This window comes from Pezoporus flaviventris, unplaced genomic scaffold (genome assembly GCF_033815535.1).
Source record: "Pezoporus flaviventris isolate CSIRO_AGI_PZ_B2104156 unplaced genomic scaffold, CSIRO_AGI_Pfla_v1 ptg000082l, whole genome shotgun sequence".
Taxonomy (NCBI): Eukaryota; Metazoa; Chordata; class Aves; order Psittaciformes; family Psittacidae; genus Pezoporus; species Pezoporus flaviventris.
Window position 1 is genome coordinate 1,118,174 of NW_026892630.1, and position 25,548 is coordinate 1,143,721.

General features: G+C 35.8%; 1 protein-coding gene across 5 annotated transcripts in view; it reads right to left on the minus strand.

The window, feature by feature from the left end:
• The window catches only part of CDH13 (cadherin 13), a 793,216-nt gene that overhangs the window by 492,288 nt on the left and 275,380 nt on the right, over nt 1-25,548 (minus strand). For all 5 annotated transcript variants that reach the window (XR_009747137.1, XR_009747138.1, XM_061475030.1 and 2 more), the window contains exon 6: nt 15,241-15,385. Coding sequence is in view for 3 of the 5 variants with exons in the window: in XM_061475030.1 (XP_061331014.1) it covers nt 15,241-15,385 (145 nt within the window). In the remaining 2 variants the exon portion in view is untranslated. The remainder of the gene's footprint in view (nt 1-15,240; nt 15,386-25,548) is intronic.

Genomic DNA, 25,548 nt, shown 5'->3' on the forward strand with positions numbered 1-25,548 from the left:
TTCTCATCATCACAAACATTGAAATAATAATATCCCCACAGCTGTGGTGAGTAGACAGTAGAGGGGAGTATTTATGTTCTCAGTTTTTTGCTTTTTATTGCCCCCAGGAAAAATTACATTGCATGTTTTTCCAGTCTTCTTTCCTAAAATCTTTTCTGGTTTTAGCTGGCAATTTTTTTTCTTTTGCATTTTTTGACCAGGAATCTAGTTTCTTGAAAACATCAGCTTTGCAATATAAACCAACTATATCCATGAGAAAGATGTTAAATTTTTAGCTACTACATACTAGCAAATTCCAAATTAGAATCTGGGGGACATGGCACACAGAGTTGGAAACCAAGCACAATTCTCAGCTGGCACATTACCTATATCTTACAGCTGTCTTTGGCCCAGGATAATAAAGAATGAAACACACAAGCCGGTAATGAAGTTGCACATGTCTAAAACAAAGGCCATGAAAAATAAGGATTCCCCACCCCCAAAAAGCTTCGTACACCTTTCTCCCATGCACTAATGAAAATGACAACAGTGTCAACTGCAAACTGACATATCCTGCCAGAAAACTGTTAAGGAGACGTTAAGGACATCCAATGGCAGTCACAGCCACCATATCTGCTACCAAGGCTCTATCAAGCAGCCATGTCCCCATCTCTCTTGTACTTGGAAGATCTGTTGGATATGTCTGGGATAAAAGTGTGCTTTAGTGGAGACTTAAGAAAACAAACTGAGCAAATATCTGCGAACACAACTGCAAAGTTTTAGTGCAGCACAAGTCCTCCCGTCTTAATATCAAGCCATTAAAATTCTGGCAGCAGCAACACTTATGTCTTGCCAACATCCCACTTTCATGCAGCCTATTTTTATTTAGAAAAACTTCAGAAAATCCTGAATATTAAACCTTTCTTCAAGCTATAATGATCATGGAGATTAGCTCTGATCAGCAGTTTTAGGCCATATGTAAATTTGGTATCCCTAGGCAGAGTAACAAATCATGAAATACCCTTCTTTTTCCCATTTGGCTAGCAGTAATAAGGCTACTATTCTACAGACCCTCATTAGTATTGGTCCACACCATCTACTTAGCATTCAACAGGCTGTTATTCCTGGACCATGTCAGGGACTAGCCTACAGCTAAGGTATCCCAGATTTAAAAGAGAAAACATCATTTAAGTACTGAAATCAGCTACAGTAACAAAGAAACCTTAACTTCATTTGTTCTCTCTCAGTTACTGCTTTATGTTTTCCACTTCTTAAGTGCTGCAGTCCAAGTAAGTTTAAGCAGCTTTACCACTACCCATCCTAACAGACTTATGAAAATGCTGAAACACATAAAGAAGACATTTTTTCTCTAGCACACGTTGTTTAAAACCCTCAGGACAGGCCAAAGTAACACAGTGTAATACAAGTACCAGTGATGAGAAAATATCATGACACTTTATATGCAACAGTATATTTAACACAGAGCCATGGCGGGAAGGAACAAACTCCCTGCCACAGTCAGTGCAGTACAGCATCCCTCTCTGGATAAGGCTTGGGAAAATAATCCTTGCCTTTACCAGGAAATTTCATTTAGTTCCATTTAAGAAAGAGATATCTACATTCAGCTGTAAACCATACAAAACAAAGGTTCCTTGGCAAATGGTTCCCATATTTTAGGACCCAGCAATCAGCATCTCTAAATACTTCTGTGCAGGGGCTTCTCTGAGCATTGCATGGGCTTATCTGTTCACAGGGGACTGAAGTGTATGCTAAAATGACACTTCAACTCCTGGTTTAATAGAGACAGTGACTGAGGAAAACATTCTGAATTTTTGATGTCCTTTACCTGCACCTTCTGGTTGTGAATAACTACCTGTAAAGAAACTGAGAGACAAATTGTAATCTGGAAACCAAGAAAAGGGGAAAATGGAAAGATTTGCTTTCTTGCTTGCTTGCTACTAAAAGGATTCTTCAGATTTAAGGAGAAAAAAAAAAGGAAAAGAAAAAAGATTAAAAAAGAGAAATTAGTTAAAACTTTATTCAATAGCAATGAAGCCTGAAGCTGAAAATTTCAACCTTCTTGGGTACAGCTGTAATAATAAGAAAATAAGAGTCCAAAGGGTAGATAAATTATTATCTGAATTAGCAAAGGTAAATGCCCTTAACTTTTTCCCATGTCTAAGAAAATATGTAGAAATATTCAGTTCCTTAGTTCTCATTTAGTAAGCCTCCAGCATATACCAAGACTGCTGAAAGTGTAACCTCCCAAAATTAAACTGCCAAATAAGCAAGATGACAACAAGCCCAAGAGACATGTCTATCTTTTTGTCACATACTTATTTTGAGTAGGTTTTTGATAACAGAAACTATGATAGAATTCAGCCTAAAATCAAGAAGGCAAAACTGTTTAAATTGAAAGTGTGCAAAACAATGCTTGCAAGTGTATCCAAACCATAATGTATGCAATTTCATGACCCATTACACTGTTTGCTAATAAATGCTGACATGCCTCTATTGGCTTTGGTTTTCCATAGCAATGGCCCTTCCCTGCTGCATCTGGGAACTGAACTCCTAAGACAAATTGCACCCAACCAGCTATTAGGACCACTTGCCCCATCTGCACAAAAAGTCGACATAATGACAACAGTGCCCATAGCATCTTTGTTAAATCTGTCATAAACTTTGCTCTCTAAACTAAAATTTGTTTTGTCAACATTGCAAAAGTTACTCCTATACAGAAGTGATAATAGGCAGTGAAAAACCCATTTACTCATACCTACACCATAGACATTTTAGTACATCAGTACACCTCCTTTAACCTAATTCTTTGGGTGTTATTGACTTTTTTTTTTGGTTTATATGACTACCCATTCAACTTTTGGCCACTGTTTAATGACCAGAAACTCTCAGTGGCTTCAGGGTATGAGCTTCATTTCTCATAGGATTTGTCTGAGTAGTTCTAATACTTATTCATATAACTATTGCAGAATGTGTGAGACAAAAGCTTTAAACCACTTAGTTTCTGCCGGTACTACCATTATTATATCTGAGTGTAATGCACATCCTGGATTCCAAGTACCTAGATACCAGTTTTCTGTTTGAAAACAATGAACTGATATCTCTTGGTGAAAGAATCTAAAGCAAGTTCAATTGAAACAGATCAGCAGGATGCTTACTCATCTTACATTCACTCTGGCTTCATTCCAGGGCTTGCTCAAAACCAGCCCAATCCTGCAAACGTTTACAGTTCTTCTGACTGTGGCACTTAACATAGCCTGTGGGAGTAACAACCTATTCTTGCATATAGAAAGGAGCACCATATTGTTTAATAGTTTGATTTGCTATTATATGCTACTGCATAAGTTTTATTTTAATATCATGCAACTGCTGTGATTGCATTTTTATAATTGGTGCTCTACCCCAGAGGAGAGCTTTCTGAAGAGTGAAAAATGCTACCTAGGTGCTGAATCAGAGAGTTTACTAGAGTGCTTTGGGTAGCAGTACTTTGTTATGAAGGTTCCCAGCAAAGGTGCTGCAGGTGCTAAAGAATTCAAACTACAAAATCACTGACATTAATTAATGGTTCAGGCAACATAATAAAAAAGAAAGTTAAGGTAGTGAATTAAATTTTGAAAGAAAAGTCCTGAACAGAATCCAGCTGAGATGCTGATGCCCTGAAATTAGTGTACATTCTATCAGCAGAACCAGACCTACATTATCTCCATATTCTCAATTAAAGGTGTGGCGATGCAGCAAGAATGATTTTTTTTTCTCTCCTTTTTTGCTATGTTAAATAACAACGGTTGCAAATTTTGCTTCCAAAGGCTTGGATCTGTAGCACATCGGTTTTTAGTAATGACAAGCCTGCATGTATTTCATTGATATTCCTACCCCATTGATTTCACAATATGCCAATCTCAGCTGACACAAAGAATTGTCATTTAATGGGAAACCACAAAGAGATCATTCATTAAAACACCCTTTAACCTGAGTGTTTCAGATGCCTCCCCCAAACTTCTCAGATACACTACAGGAGCACAGTGTTGATGGCAAGAAATAGCAGATGAAATATTTTTAAATAACAGCATCTTAAAAAACTAAAAACTCCTTTAAGAAAGATACTGCATTTATAATTGGCAATGGTAAAAACAAAAGATTGTTCAAGCACTTAATCAAGCAACATGTAATTCAGATTGTAAAAACACACTGAGACACTGGCAATATTTTCAAAGCACAACAGAGCTGTATGTCACTACAGGTGTGCAACTACAGCTTGGAGCAACAAAACATATCTTCATCTAAGAAAAGGAACAAGTTTTGAGAAACTGAATTTGCAGAGTTGTCTTTTTTGGGGCTGCTGTGTTTTTTGGTTTGGTTTAGGGTTTTTTTTTGGGCCCCCCAATCTGTGAAAAACAAATATTTTACCTGTCTCTTCAAGATCAAGTGTAATCTGACCTTGTAAAGCCTAAAGCAGTGAGGACAAGAAACACTGTTTGCCTGTGTACTTAATAAAATTACACCATCAGGTAGGCTGGAAGATAATACATGATGCATATATGACCCCATGGACAAACTGCAGTGTATCACAAATTATTTCATCAATTAAAATAGCTTTGTCCTAAGGAGCATCTCTCAATTTCAAAACCACATTAAAAATAAATTTCCTTGACAAGGTTCATAGCAATGTTTTTGATGTTTAAAATGAAAAGACATTAGAAATAGAATGTACTACTTTCTTTTAAAATAATCGTCATATTCTGCTTTCCTCTGAGGTGTTCCACAGAGGAAACTGAAGCTGAGACAGAGCTGTCCAAAAATACACACACATTACCTTCACCAACATGATAATTCTTAGCATAAACATCATACTATCCATTTTTAAAGTACAAGTAGTTTGTAAATATAATAAGTAAGGATTGCGGAAAAATCAGCTAAAAGATTTTAACCAAATTATTTTTTAGTTTTGAATAAAAAAATATTTTGCCTTCATAGTGTTGATTTGTTTTACAAAACTTAAAATCTGCAAATGAAGTCATACAATTTCCATCTAAAAACTGCAATATCCCTTAATTTTTCATTTTTCTGGAAAACCATGAAGAAAATCTTTGCCATTCATTTTTGTCTAAGTTGCTGGGAGACAAAGGGGCAGCACATCTACTTCTAAAATACAGTCAAAGGAATTCTTTCCAAACTGGATTTACATAAGTCTTAGTCCCAAGTCCCTGACGCTTCAGTATATGAAAGTCAGAGGTACATATACTAATGCTGTGAGAACTGAGATGCTTATAGTATCCCTGTCCACAAACAGCCAGAAATCATGTTGTCCGTGAATGGCAGTATTCCCATTTTCTCCATGGAGAATGCATGCACTGCAAGTAAATGAAAAGAATATTCTTGTTCCTGCCTGACTACGTAAAATCCTAGCTCCCCATTTTTTGTTGTCAGCTATCTGCCTAAGAAGCAGGCAGGCAATTCATTTGTACTGATACTACATTAAGGTCATGATGATGATAAAGGCTTTACTAGATAAACAGCCATGAACGTCAGTGATTGATAGCGAAATAACTATACTCCAAATATTTCATTAGCTACGTGAGAAAAGTGAGATAATCAGTCATGTTGTTTTGATTGGGTTTTTTTACTCTTATTGGCTACAAACAATCACTTCTGAGAAGAATTTGGAAGTTGACCTAGTGTTACGAACTAAAAAGAAGCTGATGATCCCTATTTCTGAAAGTGGGTGCTGAACCTTGGTGTACTCATATGGCCAGTTAGTTGAAAAATTGAGATGTGAGGAATATTTTACTGACAGTCATGCATCAGTGTGTATCATGCGCTGTCTTTTACTTGCTTACTATGATGGGATACACAATTCCAGATAATAAGGGCACTTATACTTTTGGTCAATAATTAGGGAAGGAATCAGATTCAAATACAAGCATGGCAGCAGATCACCCAAAAGAAGAGCTGAATACTTAAGGGAGGAACAGTTGTATCACAGTGCTCTCAGGTAAGTTAATACATCTGAAGACTACACCAACCATTCCCCAACTCTTGCTTTTCTTACACTGTGACTTGACCTACAGTGTTGTAGAGACATAGAGATAATAATCAAGATAAAAACTCCTAGAAAAAAGTGTGAAGAACAATTATTACAGATTTTTTGGTACCAAAATTTATAGTTCTGTTGCACTTCTGTTACTAGCGAAACATTTTGAAAGACTAGGTGAATTTCTCCATAGCTTTTAGAAAGAGAAAATCAGAAAAAAACAACTCATAGTGTTAAAAGGCAACCACTGAAAACTGTTTCACTTTGACTTTTTCTTATCAATTGCTTTAATATTACTTTAAAGCTGAATTAATTTATACTCATTTATGTAATTTCCTTCAAGGACAATTTTGCTTTAAACAGGAATTCAAAAACAGAGCCAAATTTCAAACTCTTAAAATATTTTTCAAATAGGCCTTCATTGTCTGTTATCCCAGTCATTTATAGTTAGAAAACAAATATATATGTACAGTGGCTTCAAATGTGTTATTTCTGGCATCTGTTTATTGTATACATTTGATGTTCAATAAAATCACCTTTGCAGTAGCAGTTGCTAAACGTGAATGGTTTCTAAATTCCAGCACACTATCTTTTGCATGGTTTTCCACCTTTCTATAAGACATGAAAGACATAAAACATGAAAAACATTTTTAATACCCCAGTGAATATATTCAGAACTAGAATATGGCCCTCCTATCCAGTTGCTTCTCAGCTACTTCAGGTGAATATAATTAAGATTTTCAGTCATCAGACACCTTCAGAATAACCCTTTGTGTCATTCTGTGACACAGTGGTCATCATATTTTAAACCCTGGAGAAATTACAACACTTTTTAAATGAGCAAAGGGAATTTAAACTCAAGTGATTGACAGATAAGTGATCATTATAGGGTTTTTTGTTGCTACTTCTTTTGTTTGGTTGGTTTCCCCTTATAGGTTTAGAATTTTATGAAATAGTATTAGAACCACATAAAAATTGTAGAATATCCTTTTGATGATAACTACAATAATTATAACCACATTTTACTTCTGTATGTTTAAAACATAATATAGATGAGCTACATTTGTAATGTGAAAAATTACTGTCTCGAATATGTATCTCTTAATATTTTCTCAAATTCCTATTTAAAAGACGTTTCTACTGGCAGTTTCCAAAATGCACCAGCAGAAGATGGATGGGAACTGTGAGATTTCACCTAAAACCAATCTCATTTCTTATGTGTGATTCTAACTCAGTCACGCATTCTTTGTATATATTACATGCCAGTTGACAGCAACTTCCAGCCCCCCCACCCCGAAACCCTATAATAAGCTTTTTAACTTTACCAGAGTATTCCTGAGATACCCAAAAAGTGCCATTTTTAAAATCTTTCTTACTTACTTGAAAGCCTTCAAGCATGTTAGAGTTGCCTGTTAACAGGACTTGATTTCCAAGAATAAATGTAATTCCTGAACTATTTTTGGTGGACAGCCATGGAAAGCTGATGCTCAGAAATATGCTTGCACTTAGTGCAGCTATGTGTGCAAATAATAGATGCATGCAAAGGTGGACATTTTCTGTACTTAAAAGATGTATCTGAATAAAGAGATCAAGAAGCTACATTTTCTAGAAGTTTTGCATACCCAAGACAAGTGAGCTATTTTGAATATTTCTGTCAAGAAAAAAACCTTTATACTATAAAAAAATAGATTACCTATCATTATTTCTTCCATTTCCTTTTTACTGTTCAGTCACTCTCATTAAGGTTTCCTTTCCTACTGTCATTGCTTTCAGTTTTCCAAATGTTATGTACGACTATCCTTTGACTTCATGGGACTACAGATTGTAATTTAAACCCCAAGCACTGTATTTAATGACGGGAAAAGAAAGAATGTGAGGGCATGAAATAAAGGGAGAAATGGGAGAAAAAGGGAAAGAAAAAAATGAACCCACAGTTTAAAAATAACACCTCTTTTCCGTCTCTTTTTAAAGACACTATTTATCAGATAATATCTTTCAAATTATATTGGGAAAAATAATCAGACTAACCTGCAAGGGAATAAATAATCCTGCCATTCTGCAGCAATAAGGTTTTCATGGACGAAATATAGTGGTGCTGATGCTGCCAATCTACTGACTTAAAGCACAACTGGCCATATAACCTTCAAGGCTTCTGGCCTGCAAATGTGTGATGGGAAGACAATAGCCAGGAATGGGGATTTACAAGTATATCGACACAAACCGAGGTTTTATTCCACTAACAAAACCTATCAAGTGAACTGCAGTAGCACTCCGCAGGACACCTCACACTGATGTATTTTTTTCCAGACAACATTTTCCTGGCTCTGCAGTATCTTTCAATTTATTGATTGTATAGATGAGGTTGTCTCATGTGTCCAGACTACTTCAGTCTTTAAAGGTCACCCTTCTGTTTTCTAAGAGGGCAGAGCAGATACATAAAACAGGTATAAAGCCCCTGGTAAATTTATTAAGGCACAAATTTCCTTTGGTAAAGAATTACATACAGAATTACACAAACCTTGTTTTCACAGACCTTGTTTTTCAGTACCCAACAAGGACTCCAGCATTTTTTAGAAAATTCACTTGTTCTTTAATTAAGAAAGATGCTTATTTTTATTTAATGAACCTGGGCTATAATGCAAAAATTGCTGAATAAGTTAACCATCATTGCTTCCACTATTTTGTGTGTGGAATGTGAATACTACATGAAATGTCCAGGGTAAAGACACCATGATGTTTTTATGGCCTTTAGCATTAGGCATTAATGCTGATCTGGCCTTAAGACTAATTTTTGGTATATCATTGCATGTAACTACAAAAAAGCAGATGAAAGCTCATTTCAGCAGGAGGGACAGTGAGCAAACAAATCAGCTGAGCAGTAGAAAGAACAAAATCAAAGGGAATTTTCTGTATGGGGCTGAAGAAGAGAGTGGCTCATCATTTCTATTCCGCCCAAACAGGCCTCTAATTCTGACCTGTGCACCCAAACTGATCTGGAGCCTGAGTCTAACCTGTTTCTGCTGAAAATCAAGAATAATTGAACCCTGGAGTGAATTGCAGACTCCTGCTTCCAATCACATCACATACTCAATTTGAGTGAACTGCTAATTGCTACACATGAGATTATTTTAATTTCCTCAAAATGTGCTGGTTTAACTGCACTTGCATGGCTGGACACCTGGTAATTACTGGATGATACTTTAATGGGCTGTTCCTCTCAACTTCGGAAAAACATGGGCAGATTAAACTGGATGTACATCTTTCTCTGCCATAATACGATATACTATTAATAAATATGTATCTTTTCATCATGCATATAATGTAATTAGAACGTTCCAGGATCCCTAGGTCCTACTAAAAGGTAAGTATTTGTGTGGCTGTATATGTGCATCTTTCTGTTACTTATACATATCTTGTGCACATATATGTATGAAAATATGCATACTACCAACACACACACTATACCATATTCTTATACAGCTACGTTTTGTCCCACAGAGATTTGAGAATAAATTCCTACTGAGATATATTGAGCAGCTGTGCATAATTAGCCAACTGGCTTCTGTTTGAGAAATGAAATATTGGCATTACAGATGTTTCTCCCTAGTTCATACCTAGTTTACATTTACAGGCTAGATTACAAAACCTTCAAGGCAGAGAGTACATTTTTTGCTGAAATGAAGATGATCAATCACAACATTGCTGAAACTTTGTTACTGACAATTTTTAAAGTACGTATAAAACTACACATATTTGTACACAGAAATTAAAAACTGCTAGGCTGAGCTACACACAAAGCCCAGCATTCCATCTCCAGCAGTGGAGGACTGGGGAAGAGGTTTGTGAAAAAGCCTTTTTTCTTTTTTTTTCAAAGACAGACTTTTCTGTATTATTTTACTTCCTTTATCTCAGAGCCTTCCTAGGCCACAGCCTCATTAAGGCTTGGAAAACTCACCAAATTCAACCCAATTTTATTCATTTTACAGCTTCTTATTCCATAAGCCATCAGGAATTATGAGGAACAAAAAAACCCAACACAGCCCAGAAAATACTACCATAGGATCTGAAATGTCTTAGAGATGACAAGTGCATATCAGAAATACCTTATCTATCCTTGCCACTTACCTAAGGCAGACTACTTGCAGTTTACCTTTCCTGGTTCTTTCTCATCTATCACATCCAGTCTCATTTATATTAATTTAAATAGTAATCTTTTTTGCTGTTGCAAAAGGTTAAGCATATAAACAAAGAAACAAAAAAACACAATGCCTCCCCCCCAAAAAAAAAACCAACCAACCAAACAAACAAAATACATCCTGGCTTCTTGTTTTTGATTAAGAAGGCACCATCTTTAGAACAAGTTTTCATTTATCCAAATCTCAGCCATGCGCAATGCATGGCAATCAACAATTAGTGCTTCAGACCCTTCCTCGTCCTTTATCCATTTTTACAAATTACTATTTTATGATACTGAACAACTCTTTATCTTATTCATCTTAATTCCTTCTGTTTCCTCTCTGCCTTCAAATATTCCCTTATTTCCAGTAATTTTTTATAAACATCTATCAGTCTTGGTTTAGGGCTCCTTGGCTGGATCACAGTGGGTTCAGGCTATTGTGCATCATGGAAAACAAGTTACTCTATAAAATGCAATTCTCAAACAATTTTCTCAACCACTTCAGTTAAGATTTTAACCCACTGGGCTTGCAACATATTGTTACAAGTCACATAATGTCAAATGTGTTTAAAATAATTTCTGTTAAACACCTCCAGCAAGTGAAATGAGAGGGCTGCCAAGTTCATTTAACCAGCCTTCATTTGCCAGCCTTTAAAGAGTGAGACATCCAAATGTTTCTGCCTGCCTATGTAATCTGTAAGATTAGAGTCATCCTCACTAATGTACTGAGGTAAGTCTGCAGCAGGACACATCCTAAACCCTAGATCTGGCAGCTGGATACATCCAAGATCTATAGGAAATAAAGTGGGTCATAACCTAGAAAACAACACTGTGAGAAATCAGCCGTACAGTTAACACAAAACCCATTACAGTTAGGGAAAAATTGCATAGGTGTCACTGAATAAGGCTCAGATGTTATTTTCCTGGTCTATCTATGCTGATTTCAGTCTCACAAAGAAATTACAAAAGAAATTCATTCCATAAATTCAAACTATTTCTCTACTTCTTTTTTTAACCTTCCCCTGCTTCTCTTCCCCCCCCCCCCCCCTTCTTTTTTATTTAATAAATATCTTCAGGTTTTGCAGTTTGTCTGGGAAAACACCTCCTAGATCTGGAAACAGCTATGGTCACTTTAAGTATATACTTTAAGTACACATTTGAGTGTGCTTTTGTTAGAATTTGATTCTAGGCTATTTCTAGGAATATGGCAATTTTCCATGAAAAAAACAATTAACTTTAACTGCCATGAAATTTCTCCAGGAAAGATATATCAGGAAAGAAATACGTTATCATATTACATATTTTTGTCATTAATTAGAATCTGTGGTGAGCCTCAGCTTGAAATTCAGATGAATGTTTATTCATGTAATGCAAATACAGATTTATCTTCTCAGTAATTATGCCCAGGTTTTTGCGTCTGTAGTAAAATGTACAAATTGAGCATGTCCAAAAAAAGCAGTGGTGTTCACTCCAAGTTCAAAAGTCCCACTAAAAAAAGCAAATGGCCTTAGTAATAGAGAAAATGCATTGAAACACCACCAAAATACATCCTCACTGGGACTATGCACAAACAATTCTTTTTTTTATTATTTGACAGATTAAATAAATACAAAAACTACATGCTGTTTCCTTGGGATCTTTTTGTTTTCTTCTAGTTGTACTTGTCTCCAAGGGCAGAGAAAGGAGGATCCTTACAAGGGACTTGGCCCAGCATTTCCCTTCAACTTCTCTGTCTGTCCCTAACCAAGGAACTAAACCTTCCAATCGTTGAGGAAAAAAAGTGGTTTTGGAAGAAAGTAAAAAGCTGGAATGTGTGTTTTATAGCAACACCAAGGAATTTCAACATGAACATTCTCTTGAATATTAAAATTAAGGTTTATGTATTTAAATTTTTGATGCTAACTTTCTCCAAGTTTTATTTCTTAGTAAATTTCTGGTATTTCTCAAGAGTAGCAGACAATGTGTAGGTGCAATTTTAGAGTCAATAAATAGGTGGAATGTCACTAGAAAATTCCATTGGGTTTTGACTACCAAAATTATGGCCTCACGGGAAAACACAGGAAGCCAGCAATAAAGAAAGATAACAGCATCATCTGCACCCTTCTACAAGGCCTCAGAATCCTTCAGGCAGGTTTCACAGTCCATTATATTTATATCATTCTGTACATAATTATACATCTCTCATCACTGAATTATAACAATACATGGACATTTACATTTTGAATCATGAAGACAAATCCAAGATACCCATATAAGCATTTTTTTTTTTTTCACCAGAAGTATCTTTCAGAGAATGGGTTTGACTCAAAACTTGAATGAAGACGAAGGTGGCTGTGATAAGAAATAGGGTTATGTATGCAAAGGCTACCTTTTGGAACTTCAAAAAAGCAACACAACAATTTTAACACAAAAAAGAAGGAATCAGGAATCATACACGCAAACACACACACACTTAAAGATTTCTACCAAGCTGTGCAGTGCAGCTATTGATTGGAGCAGCAAGAGAGCAGAACCTGGTGAACAGTTTTAAGATATATGCCATAAAATTTGAAGAACTATGGAAAACAGCTGTAAACGACACGAAACCTTGGTTGACTGGATGACTTCTGCATAGAGAACTGTGACAGATTCTAGCTAACACTGATTCTACAGGTTCACTTTTGTGCAAAATAATTTTGAAGGTAGTGGTGCTCTTGACACCAGGAAAATGAGGTTATGGATTTGATGTGATGAAACCCTGGGGGAAAAAGGGAGAGGAAAAGAAAAGATAAAGTTGAAAAAAAATACATTCAAACTTTAACTAACAGGCAATGCAATCAAGATGTGACATGGATAAATACTGAAGTACACCAAATGAAAATGGATGAAAACAATTACAGAAGTCGTCACTGGAAGTTGGACTGAGAAACATTTCTCTTAAATCCGAAGCATAAACTTGAGCAAAAGAAGTGAAAAAAAAAAGGAAAAGCAAGGATAGTTTATAGATGAACAAAAATAAAGAACTGCCAGTTTAAACCAAACAAATAAAAAGAAAAAACAACAAAAGCAACTAGGCAGAGAAAAGAAACTTAGTATAGAGTTTAAGTAAAGAAAGAACATATAACAGATAATGGTTAAATATTGTCCCATAACCTGTAATTAACAGTGAAAGCTAAATGTTAGACTAAATATTGTTTGGGAAAGGCATGTGATGTATAAGCAGTGTAAACTTTTGTTTTGGAGAGAGATGAGACCACTGAAAGACTTGCAGGGGCTCATAGCTCATACACAGTGTTCATATACTACCATTTGGGTAAAGCTTAAACACTGCAGTGTTTGAGTTGTTTGAGACCACTTCCTTTACAAAAATACCGGATTTAGGGGCTGTCAATCTAAGCTACACCATCCTACTCAGAGTTTAGGAATGTGTATCTAAGTGATCATGACAAGATGCTGCTCTAGTTCAAACCATAAAGTAGGACCCTTGATCTGATTAGATAGTCACATTCTGCTACATAGTATTAACTGTGCAAAAGAATCTCTGACATCTTGTTTAGCAATATGATCTCAGTTAATTACAGAACTCTTGTTACAGGGGAAATGGGAAGTGGGACAATCTAAGAAGTTTGTTTTGAATTGTGAATAAGGGATTGATACCTGAAATAAATTAAGAATGCACTAGAGACCTACAGCAGAAAAGAGTGTTCCACTTGCAGCCTTACTCACAAAATACATTTCTTGTTTGAATTAAAAGACTGTCAATAGGTTCATTGCATGCTTGTCACAAGTACAGTAAATGAACATTTACCTGAAAATTGTTTTGAACCTGATGGAGCAGCGCATAATGCATTTCCTACCTACAGCTTTTCAAACAAACAATGGCAACTATATGTGAAAATGAGAAACTCACTAAAAAGGCTACATGATTTCTAGAAACTACATAAATAATAAAATAATGACAAAGAATAGCATCTAGTCCTATGAATATATAATACAAAGAAGTGAAAGGTAATGTCTATCCTTGTTCAGAGTAAACAAAGCACATGTCACCACATTAAGCTTCTATGAATATTAAATATTCATAAAAACATAATATACTTTGATTCCATTTTCATTTCAAAATATTCCAGAATAGCCATACAACCAAAACCCTATGTCGGCGCTCACAGCTTCAACTGTTTAAGAAGGATAGGGCTTTGTGTTCAGTGATATATATGTTACAAATACATAACCCAGAACTCTGATCTCTATTAGATCACTGTCACTCCACTGATATGAACAGGAGCTTCTACTGGTTTCGATTTCTTTCACTAAGATCCACATTCTCCATAACATAATACAATTATCTTTTATGAATGCGATGAAGGTACCACTTCAATAGAATGCAACAGCTGTTTAATAACTCACCACAAAATTGCACAGCAGCTGAGGATAACAGCTGAAGAAAACTAATTCAGCCTTCATCTGCAGGGAGAGTTTAGCTAGGATGGTCGTACTCAAACTGAAATTTGGAACAATACCTTATACTTACAGAATTTCATCATCAGACAAAATCAAGAATGAATTTAATCAGAACACTTTCACTATTAATTCCCAAAGTGTGTTTTTATTTTGTTGCAATTGTTGTATCTGCACTTACACAAGTAACATTGTCCAGTATTTCAATTTTCCCTACAATATTAGCATATCCATAATGTGCTTTCCATTTATTCCTATTATTATATAGGAATACTATTTGGGCTGAATCTTAATCATATCCCAGGGGCTGTCTTCCTTGATTGCAGATGTGTAAACCTAAATTGAAACTTTCATTCCAAACTGTGTTACTTTACTTTTTTTTTTAACCTATCTTTCTTTTTTGACTCCAGAGACTTGACTGTTTCTCAAAAATCATTATCTGCTGTTCTAAAGGGCTGCTCCCACCTCTTTAGATGGGGGAAGGATTCAGTGAGCCACAAAATCAGCAAGAAAAGTTGTACAATATGAAAACAGTGCATTTATCAATACAGAATTTGCTCAGCCATTATTTGCAGAAATATGATTGGCATAGACTTACCTGTGGGGGATCCCTCCATGACATGGCCAACGTAGGGTCCATCTTTAAACAATGGCTTGTTATCATTTTGATCAATAACTAAAACTTCTAGGCGGACTGGACCATCAATGATTTTCCCATTTACATCAGTGATCTCAACTTCAAGCTGTATGAACAAAAAGAGGAGTGTATTCATTAGTTCGCTATCACAGTGAGCAAAGAGTAAGGAAAAAAAACATAGGTGCTGCAATCAAACCTTGCCAAGGATATCACTCTCAGCCCATTCTTTTGGACTAAGCTCAGAGCAGATTTTCAACCTAAGCAAAAGAGGAAGATGTACATTCAAATAAAGATACCCTGTGGCAACTTGAAAATGCCAGATTCCCTGAAGAAAAAAATTACTAAAGTGTAAGAGGAAAAAGACCACCTATAAATTGAAGACTAATCATGTGACCATTTGGGTGTTTTGGGTTTTGTTTTTGTTTTTTTTACTTTTTTCAAGCACATTTAGAGTGGGCACATACAGAACTATCGCGGTGTAACTGACATATCACCTAATGCTCAGCTAACGGCATTTTTTTGTTGTTGTTTGAAGGTTAGAACACATTAGACATATTAAATACATTTGCTCAGTGATAACGTTATGAAGTACTATGTTAGGTAACTTTGGCAGTTCTCCAGATTTTCTAATAAGATATGGAAACAACAACAAACACGGTCTTATATAAACAGATACATATACACATATGCACACTCACATCCCAATGAACAAAAGCATTTGTTGAATGTAAAGCCGATATAGGCACCTGAAGATTTGTTTGTACTTCCTTTACTAATAAAAAGTGGCAAGAAAGACTATACTGTATATCTCAACTTTCCAATCTGCTTGCAATGTAAAATCACAGTGAGGTACCAAAACTTAATCAGCTGCTAGGGCAGAGCATGCCGAAACGTCTTAGATAATAGAAAAGGCCAAATGAGATTGTAAGTGCATGCTGTACCTGCAGTAAAGCAAATCAGTAAAACACAGCAATAAACAGATCAGAGACACAGCTCTCATATTCACCTACCCTATGCATCCCCAGACTCAAGTCTTTAATGGAGTTAAGCCAGACAGAAAATGAACCTGAGAGCAAACGCTAATATCACTCTCTTCCAGTCTTTCCCTGAGAAAAGTGGCAGCAGCAGGGCTGGAAATCTCTGAGTATTCTGTTTATACTGTTAATTTATTCTTCATTGCCATGCTTATACCTGTAAGTTATTTATAAGTTAGTGATAAAGCCTACTGGGAAAGAATTAGGTCAGAATTCTAATCCCTTATTAAAATGGATAGCTTATTATCACATCTGCCTGTATTTTGTTATGCTTATAAATACATTCCACTTTTATAATCCAATGTGCCGGGTGCGAATAGGAGTATTTGTGAAGAGTACACTATCTACTCATATAGAGTATTTGTAAATAGTGTCACAGTCCATTCTAACCTCTTCTCGCTGCTTATCCTCACTTCTTGAGCAATTGTTCTTGCAAGCCTTTCCTAAGCCTTACTTTTTACTAGATATATAGTTCAACAGCTTAAAAGCAAACTCTGATGTGAAGTCAACTCATACATGTGGCACTGGCACAGCTGAAGCTTTAGGGGTACATGCCCCTTCAATATCCAGGGCTTGTTCAACTCTGTACTCTAAAGTCATTGTAGTATTCTTTGGATTGCATATGATGTGATGGGGAATAAGAAGGAAAGTGCAGTCTTATTACTGAGCTATATTAAAGCTAGATAGTTTTAGATACAGTTGGAAACTGCTGAGAAAAAGAATCACAGAATTCTTGGGTTGGAAGAGAACTTTAAAGGTCATCTCGTTCAAGCCCCACTGCAGTAAGCAAGGACACCTTCAACTAGATCAGATAGCTCAGTGCCCCACCCAGCCCGGCCTTGAGTGTTCCCAGGGATGGGGCATGGGGATGTCTTCCAGGAGCCTTCTTTTCTCCAGGCTAAGCAAGTCCAGCCCTCTCATCCCTTCTCCAATAAGAGAGGTGCTCTGGCCCTCTGAGCGTTTTTGTGTTCCTCGTCTGGACCACTCTAATAGGTCCATGTTTTTTCTGAGCTGAGAGGTCTAGAGCAAAACACTTTATCTTAGTCAATATTGACTCGTCAAAACTATGTTAATTGCTTTGGGAAACACAAGAATAGTAATATTTCTCTGTGAAATTCCAGCAAATTCATTTTCAAATTCAAGATAATTTGCTCTTCATCTATTTTCAGCTATTATTATCAAGACCACTGTGTCTGAAACCAATGGCCAAAAAAAAATCACCATTATTTTTCGGTCAATTTGTTCAAATCAGTCTTTATTCCTATGACAGGCCCATAGGAATAGATACATGATCTCTGTTTCATTTTATTAAGATGACAAAGGATTAATCTCTGCACAATAATTTCCAGGCATTACAGCTTAAGTCAGCAGCTGCATTTAAAACTACTGTTCTACTGTATTTTCAAAACAAAAGCCTGCAACACCAAAGTTATGACCATCTATCCTTACATGACTAGTTTGTAAAAGAAGCTGCCTTAGATCTTATCTTGTATAATAAAAAAAAACCAAAAAAATCCTACAAAAATAATCCATAAAGTCCCACTGCTCACAAACCAGAAAAAACAACAATAAAAGAAGCAACAAAGAAAAACAACAAAAACATACTGTTGTTTAAAAAAAAAAACAACACATGCAAAGGAAAGAAGCATTCAAGTGAAAGACAATATTGGCACAAAAAATGGGTGGAAAATTAGATTGTGCCTAACTGTCAGAGGAGTGAGATTTCAGTCTTTCAATAAAGAAAGGCAGGAAAGTCTATCTAGTTTTCATGTAAAACTTGACTGATGTTTGAAAGGTACTGCATTCATTCTTTTGATAACAAGAGATTGCAACTGAACATTCAGAAAGTATCTGGGTTTCTACTTGATTATAACAACATAAGTGGTAAGTATAAAGACAGATTTGAACAAATTGACAAAAAAAAAATAACCTGCAGAGCTCTGCAGCTGTTTATTATGTGAAAACCTGAGAAGATTGACTATGCTTTCAATGTCCCAACTTAAAAGTTATAGAATCATGTTCATAATGATGAAGTTCTGTTCATCATAGTCTATCCAGTCATATTTTCAGGAACACTTAAGGCTAAATCCCAATTTCATTTTTGACAAAATTATGCATACAAACAACAAAAGATAATCAGGAGTATGAGAACTGTTACAAAGCAGACCTTGGCTACTGCATCCAGTAAAACTAAGAAACGTTGACAAAATTAAGCACACCAATAAAACAGGGAAAAGGAATATAAAACTGAAAACTGAAGTCAGGAGCAGATTTTAGCCTATTTGTCTAAGTAAACACTCAATACTCTCCCTTTTCAAAAGATACTTCTTGACTTCCCATCCAATTTTTTTCACTATATCTGAAGCCAGGATCTTTGTCAGCACCCCAAATATAATTATATTACCAGAATAGTAAACTTATTCAAGCTGTGCAAACCTGTTTTAAGCACTCTGCTTTGTTTTATATGTTTTGATTGCCTTCCACTCTGCAGTCAGCAACATTTACAGGAAAATATAACCAGTCTCATTCTTACTATTACTTAAAGTAATTTCAAAGGTTTCTCTTCAGAGAATGGTTGTTTTCATTTATTTATTACTTTTGGTGAAATGGTTTTGAATAGCCACCTTCCTTCTCTGCATATAAATGTCTATTTCTATTTTTCAGCCAGTCAGCCAATGGCCCACAAAAAATTACATTATAAGTTTAAAGTTTTCATAAGTAAATCTGGGATATCTTTTAGTACTTAATTATCTTCAAAGTCTAATACAGGTTCTTTAGTTGTTAACTGCCTTCTAATTTTAATTTCCAATTTGTTACTGATAAGAATGTTTCTTCACAGAATTCTGTGAGGGGAGGCCAGGGCTGCAGTGTGCCAGCTCCACATAGCACCACTGCAGGGTGCAGTGCAGCCATCAGTGATGCTGGTGGTGCCTCTGGGAAACCATGTGCAAGAAAGGGCCAAACCCTGTGTGGGTGTTTTGTCTTCATCTCGATCTGTGAGCTTTTCGTCTCATTGCATTCCAACCCCTTAAGGTCAATGCACCATGGCAGGAAAAGAGACAAGTAAAACAGAGCCAAGACCGAGGAACTAGATGCTCAAATATCTGAGAGGAGCACCCTTGTATACAAAGACTGCTATACCACTACCTGCCCCAATCTCAGTTATTCTGAGGTATCTATTGGTACAGACCACTCCTGGCTTTATTTATTCCTGTCTTGATTAGAATTGTTATGGAGAATACTTGTTAGGTTTATTTATCATCAATTTTTAAGCGTGGATCGATAGAAAAGAAAGGTTACAGACTTACACATCTTTCATGTAGGCAACTTTTTGGTAAGAAAGACATTTGGCCATCTCTGGGTCATAAAAAGTGGAAAAGAAATTATGGTGAAAGGTTTTAATAAAGTTAGTGCAATTATCTAAAACAACTCAAGGCAATAACACAGACACATAAATTAATGACAAATTTCCCTGGTTTAAGAATACATGAAGAAACGGATGGAGAGTATATGAAACCTAGATACACAGTTTCTAATAGGTATGTACAATTAGAGTCATAGAATAGTTAGGGTTGGAAAGGACCTTAAGATCATCCAGTTCCAACCCCCCTGCCATGGGCAGGGACACCTCACACTAAACCATGCCACCCGAGGATTTGTCCAAGCTGGTCTTGAACACTGCCAGGGGTGGAGCATTCACAACCTCCCTGGGCAACCCATTCCAGTGCCTCACCACTCTAACAGGGAAGAATTTCCTCCTTATATCCAATCTAAACTTCCCCTGTTTAAGTTTTAACCCATTACCCCTTTTCCTGGTTGCCTAGATGGTAGAAAAAAGTAGCACCACTACCTACAATGAGAGAATTTAGCCTCACATTCAGAGTTAGAGCCTAAATTGGAAGGGATTAATTAGTCATACTAAGTACTCCTATGAGCATCTTATGGAGGCTTTATCTTGCTAACTCATCCACTTAAGAAAAAAGAGATTCTGATTTTCCTTAAAAATATACAATCTGTTACTCTAATTTTATTGGTTCCTTATCCAGCAACAGTCATGTAACCTTTTATTAACGTGCCATTTTGCAGTACTCTCACAAGTAAAATCTAAGCAGTTCCAGTCTGAAAGGTTCATTGCAGTATGAAGACATGTAACATCTCCTTTCAGTTAATCTTCAATACATGGACTTTTGAAGGCATAAAGAATTACCTTAGTGATTTTAGGTATCATTGTATTCTTCTACACATTTCATACCCATGTAGACTAGAAGCGAAGAAGCAGTGTCTTGGCTTTTATCTTAAGTTGTCTGCCTTTATTTGACATATTTTATCTCTAATATTTTTTGTGGAAAAACACTACTAGAAGAAAATGTAGGCTGCCAGAGTTTCCTGAATGCAGCCTTTCTTTTACCCTAAGCTGTAAAAATATTGCACATACTATACAACTGCTATAGGTTTTCTGGTTCATTGCTGTCCTAAGAAGGTTCTATGCAGTGTCTGAAAAGCCATTAGATTTAGAATTGCAATTTTGAATATTTTTGAATATTTTGAATATTTTGAATTCTTACTAGATCTTTGTAATCATCAGCTTATCACAAGGAAGTACTCTCCTCAGGTGTTCTTAAACTCTGTTCTATTTCTTTTATTGGACATTTGCAAAATTAGTCATATTTAGTTCTTAATCTTAATGAAGCTCCAAATGCTAGTTGTCTTGTGCTTTTCTTCAGAAAGAAATAACTTGAAAAGTGATGTAACTTATAGAAAAGCACAACATTGCGATCCAGTACAGCTATGCAGTTACATAAAATGAGCAGTATTCTCCTACAAAGCAGCATAAACTTCGCAACAGCCCATCAAACTGGTTTGCATATTCAAAACAAGTGAAAGACTGAAAAGTTTCAGCAAAGAATTCACTAAAATAAAGGTTTACACTGACCTATCTTACAAACCTAGAATCATCTCCTAGTCCCTATTTTCTTAGCACAGTTACCTCTTAACTGTGTGCATTAATTAAACACCAACAACAACAAAATAATTAAAACCCCAAGACTTTTATCTTCCAGAAGATTGACAAAGGACAAATTCTTCATTAGGTAACAGTCACTTTATCTTCTTTGATCACATCAGATATAAGGCTTTGTAGACACATTAATAGAAGCTTTATGAAAAGGAGGAGGAAATTGGTATTATAAAAACTCAAGCTTTAAAGATAGTGGTGTTACTATTTTTAATCATTAGTCATGTAAGTAGACTGTAAGGTCAATGTCATAATATTGTGGTTTGTGAAGTGTAATATAACAAGTGCTTCTGAGCAAGTGCCAAGAAAAAAATACTTAACTGGTACTCTTTATATGACTTAACTTTTTAAAAATTTCCTAGAACTTAAGCTTAAATATGCAGAAAAACCCGCATGACAGTATGAATATGCATTTACTTACCCTGCTAGAATAGGAAGAAAGGGAGGTTTAATTTATGTGCTCACACTGATATAATAAGATTACCGTGGGGAAGTAAGAGCAAAACAAACTGAAGTGACTGGTCTGATGTTTCATAACAAGACCATACACCAATAGAAAAGCAAGATAAAATGTGTTTAAGGTAGTCAATTGTGCTGTAATTTATGTTTGAAGCTAAATGTCATTGAACAGCAAAACTGCGTTTGTGGGTTTTTTGTTTTTTTTTTTTTTCTTTTTTTTGAGTTAGGAGAGGCATTGAGGAGTAGAGAGATAAGCCACGAGAGCAATGTAATAAAAAACAGTAATGTGGAGGACAGAGAGAATGATGATGAATGCCAATAACCTTTCCTAGGAGGACCTTGTCTAAGCTCAGTTAAATTTAGGTAAACTCTACAGAACCAACCTGACTTATTCCTGTTTAACAGAGGGCTATCTGGTAGCTTGCTGGTGGCAGAAGCCATCTGTGCTCAGCTAATGCAATACTGACTGGTCCCCACAAACATGTCTTTCCAAGCTGCAGTTGGCATGAAATCATTCCTAAATAGAACTGTCAAGTCTAACAAATCTTGTCTTTCTTTTTGAGAGAAAAAAAAAGGCGCAGAAGAAACAGAAGTACAAACTGTATTTTCATAGTTTATACACCTTTTGCTATTAAGAACCTTTACCTTTTCAAATCTAAAGCTGCTTCTCAACCTGCCAGCGGAAGGATTTATCTATATAAAGTTATAAGTCATAACAAGATTCCCATGTTATTTCAAATTTTTTTTTCTTTAAATAAAAGCAGCTCAAGTCAAGAAAGTTGCCTTAACTAACTTACAATTTTCTGTAAAATTATCATATTAATTTCCGGTGCAATAAATGTCTCTATTGCCAATACCTACTGTTCATCTTTCGCCTGAAAGGGGAAGTGCAAGAGCATTGTCTTTGCCAGTTTATACTCAGTAAAGGCCAACCTCCAAAAGCACATTGCAGCTGCACCTTCTTGACTTGATATAATATCAGAAATCGGACATCTCTCTGAAATACCTGGTTCTGGCAACCCAGAAAAGCAACCACATCTTGGGGGAAGGATCTCCCTCAGTGGGAGTATGAAAACAAATCCTGAATGATTAAAGTAGTGATAACAGTACTTGGAATTTTCCAGGTTCTTTATCCTGTACTGGGAGTACTTCAGTCTTCTAGCATCAGCATGCCTCTTGATTTGCAGTTCTCTTTACAGAACATACCTGGAAGATGCCATCAGTGAAATACACTCATTTCTGCAAAATGAAGCTAAAATACTGTACATTTAAAATTTTTATTTTAATATATTAAATTACTCCATAGCACTAAACTAAGCAATTAAGAATTCACTATCTAATTGAATGTGTATACCATAATCCTATTAGTGTCACAGCGAATGTATTTTCTTCCACAGCTGTGTGTCTGAATCTCAATATTGCTAAAAAGGCATTGTTTTGTTGCAGAACTTCAGGCCTGAAAATTTTTCTCTGCTGTGAGTATAAAATTGTGCCTTTCCTGTGAAGAAAATCACAGAACAGGAAAAACAGAAAAAAATATAGAGAGGTAGGGCATAAGTGTCAGAGAAAAAAAGCAAAAGAGAATACACATAGAAAGCTTATACTGAAATCAGTTCTGCCTTTCCTGCAGGATAGCACTAAACTCAAATTCAAAAATTATTTTGAGGTTTTCAGGTCATTAAAAAAAATTTGCAATTTTGTAGAAGCTTTCTGTAAATAAAAGCTTCTGAAAAATGAACTCACAACAAAGACAGCAATCTTATAATTTTTACCACTTATTTTAGTGGTAAGTTTTTAATATTAAAAACAAATCTGGTAATCAAGCAGTAAATGGTATTTTCATTTTTTTGTGCAGCTTGGAGCTGACAAGATTTACTCTTCTGAGTTCTTGTGACTATTATTTTACGATTTCATATTTTTAGCATTTAAATATTTGCAAGAAGTAATTCTTTGTGCATGCCAGATTTCTTCTGATACGGAATATTTAGTTTTATATATAAGATCAAACACTAGTAGCTAACAATTTTTCAAAGTTTCAGCTCATCTTATGCCCTAGATCCACTTCTCATAAAAGTCCCTCTGATGAGCATCACTGTCTGGGGACACCACACTCAGGTTGCATATGACAAAACTGGGTTTAAATGGTTAGTTACGAAAAAGTCATAGTGAACAATGGAACTGGGAGCAGACCGTGGCAGACACTGGCATATCACAAAATTTCCTCTTCTGTGGTACAAGAAACTTTGACCACCTGCAGGGCACATGAGGGCAGGTAGCCATGAGCTGCTCCAAGCTCTTGATATCCTGCCAGAGCTTCCCAAAGGACTATTGAATTGCAAGCAGGAGAAGGACTTTCAAGAAGGCTTAAAGACACCATCCCCTTTAGGGTTGGACATATAGGAGGTATGAGGCATTCCAACTGATCATAACTATCCTAATTATGATGGAATTGATGGAACCAACTGATGCAATACCGCAGAGTGTTTCAAAAGAAAATCAATTACATAAATAAGATAAGCAAAAGATGGGAGAAGAAACAGAGATGACTTCTACAAAGCCATACACCAGGCAAACTTAAATCAAGCTTGAATCTAGGGTTTTTTGATCTCTGAATATAAGACTGATAGCTAAATTCTACCTCTTGCTGAGCAAGCGATATAAAATTAGATTTACAAAGCTTATTAAGCTACCAGCATGCACACAGTATAATTTTTCAAAATGCCTTGCAAGACTGGATAATATATCTTATTAAAATCAACACACCTTTGAAAGAGCTTTGAAAACCTGATTGTCCTCTCAATGTCTCATTTTTCTCTGATTATGCACTATTTTACAGCTGTATAGACACAAAACTAGAAACGAATATAATTTTCTGCATCCTCACAACAGAAAGCTGAATATTTCTAAGGGTCTGTTATATAGAATTAAAACCAGAATTAAAGTAATTTCTGAAGCATATTTCCTGTTAAATATTATCCAGGAGTTTTGAAATTAGAATGCTCACTCCAAAAATAACCTCAGTGAACAAACAAGAAGGACATCCCTCCAATCTGTGGAGCAATGCAGCTTTTCAAATGAACTGATTTGTACTTCACACAGACCAAAAGTATTATGGATGATCATATAAATACTAATTAAAATCTTCCCATATCACAAGAGAACACATGTTGAGCCCCTTAAAAAGGTGGGGGGAGAGAGAAGGAAGAGAGAGAAGATATCGGGATTCACCAAAGCAATCGAGTCTAATCACCACAAAAATATTGAATTAAAGAAAATCAAAGAGAGAGGAAGTAGGACTGAAATAACGGATTAAAACATAAGCTGTGCCACAATATTTAGGCTTTATGCTGCACCACAGAAACAACAAAGACAAAAAACACAAAAGAAGAAAAAAATAAATGGCTTTGCAATTTTAAATAGCTCCTAGCAGTATTCAAGCAGTGCTCACCATTCTTACCACTTGAAAATAATTCCAAATGGCATGTAGGAAGTAGCAAGAGTTTAACCAATTTCATCTCACAGAAGGATTCAAAAAGCAACAGGGTCAGAGAGAACCCATAACTAATCAGACCAACAATAACAATCCAAGACCTAAAATGCATTGGTGACAAGAAAGCTGACTTATTTAGGCATAAGAAATAAAGGTCAGTGTAAATGTCAGGTATATATCAGACACATGTATATTTTTCTTTGTTATTACTTCTTAACATATCCGTTCCTACAGATGAGCAGGAAAAGGTCTTAGAAGTCAAGGATCACTCA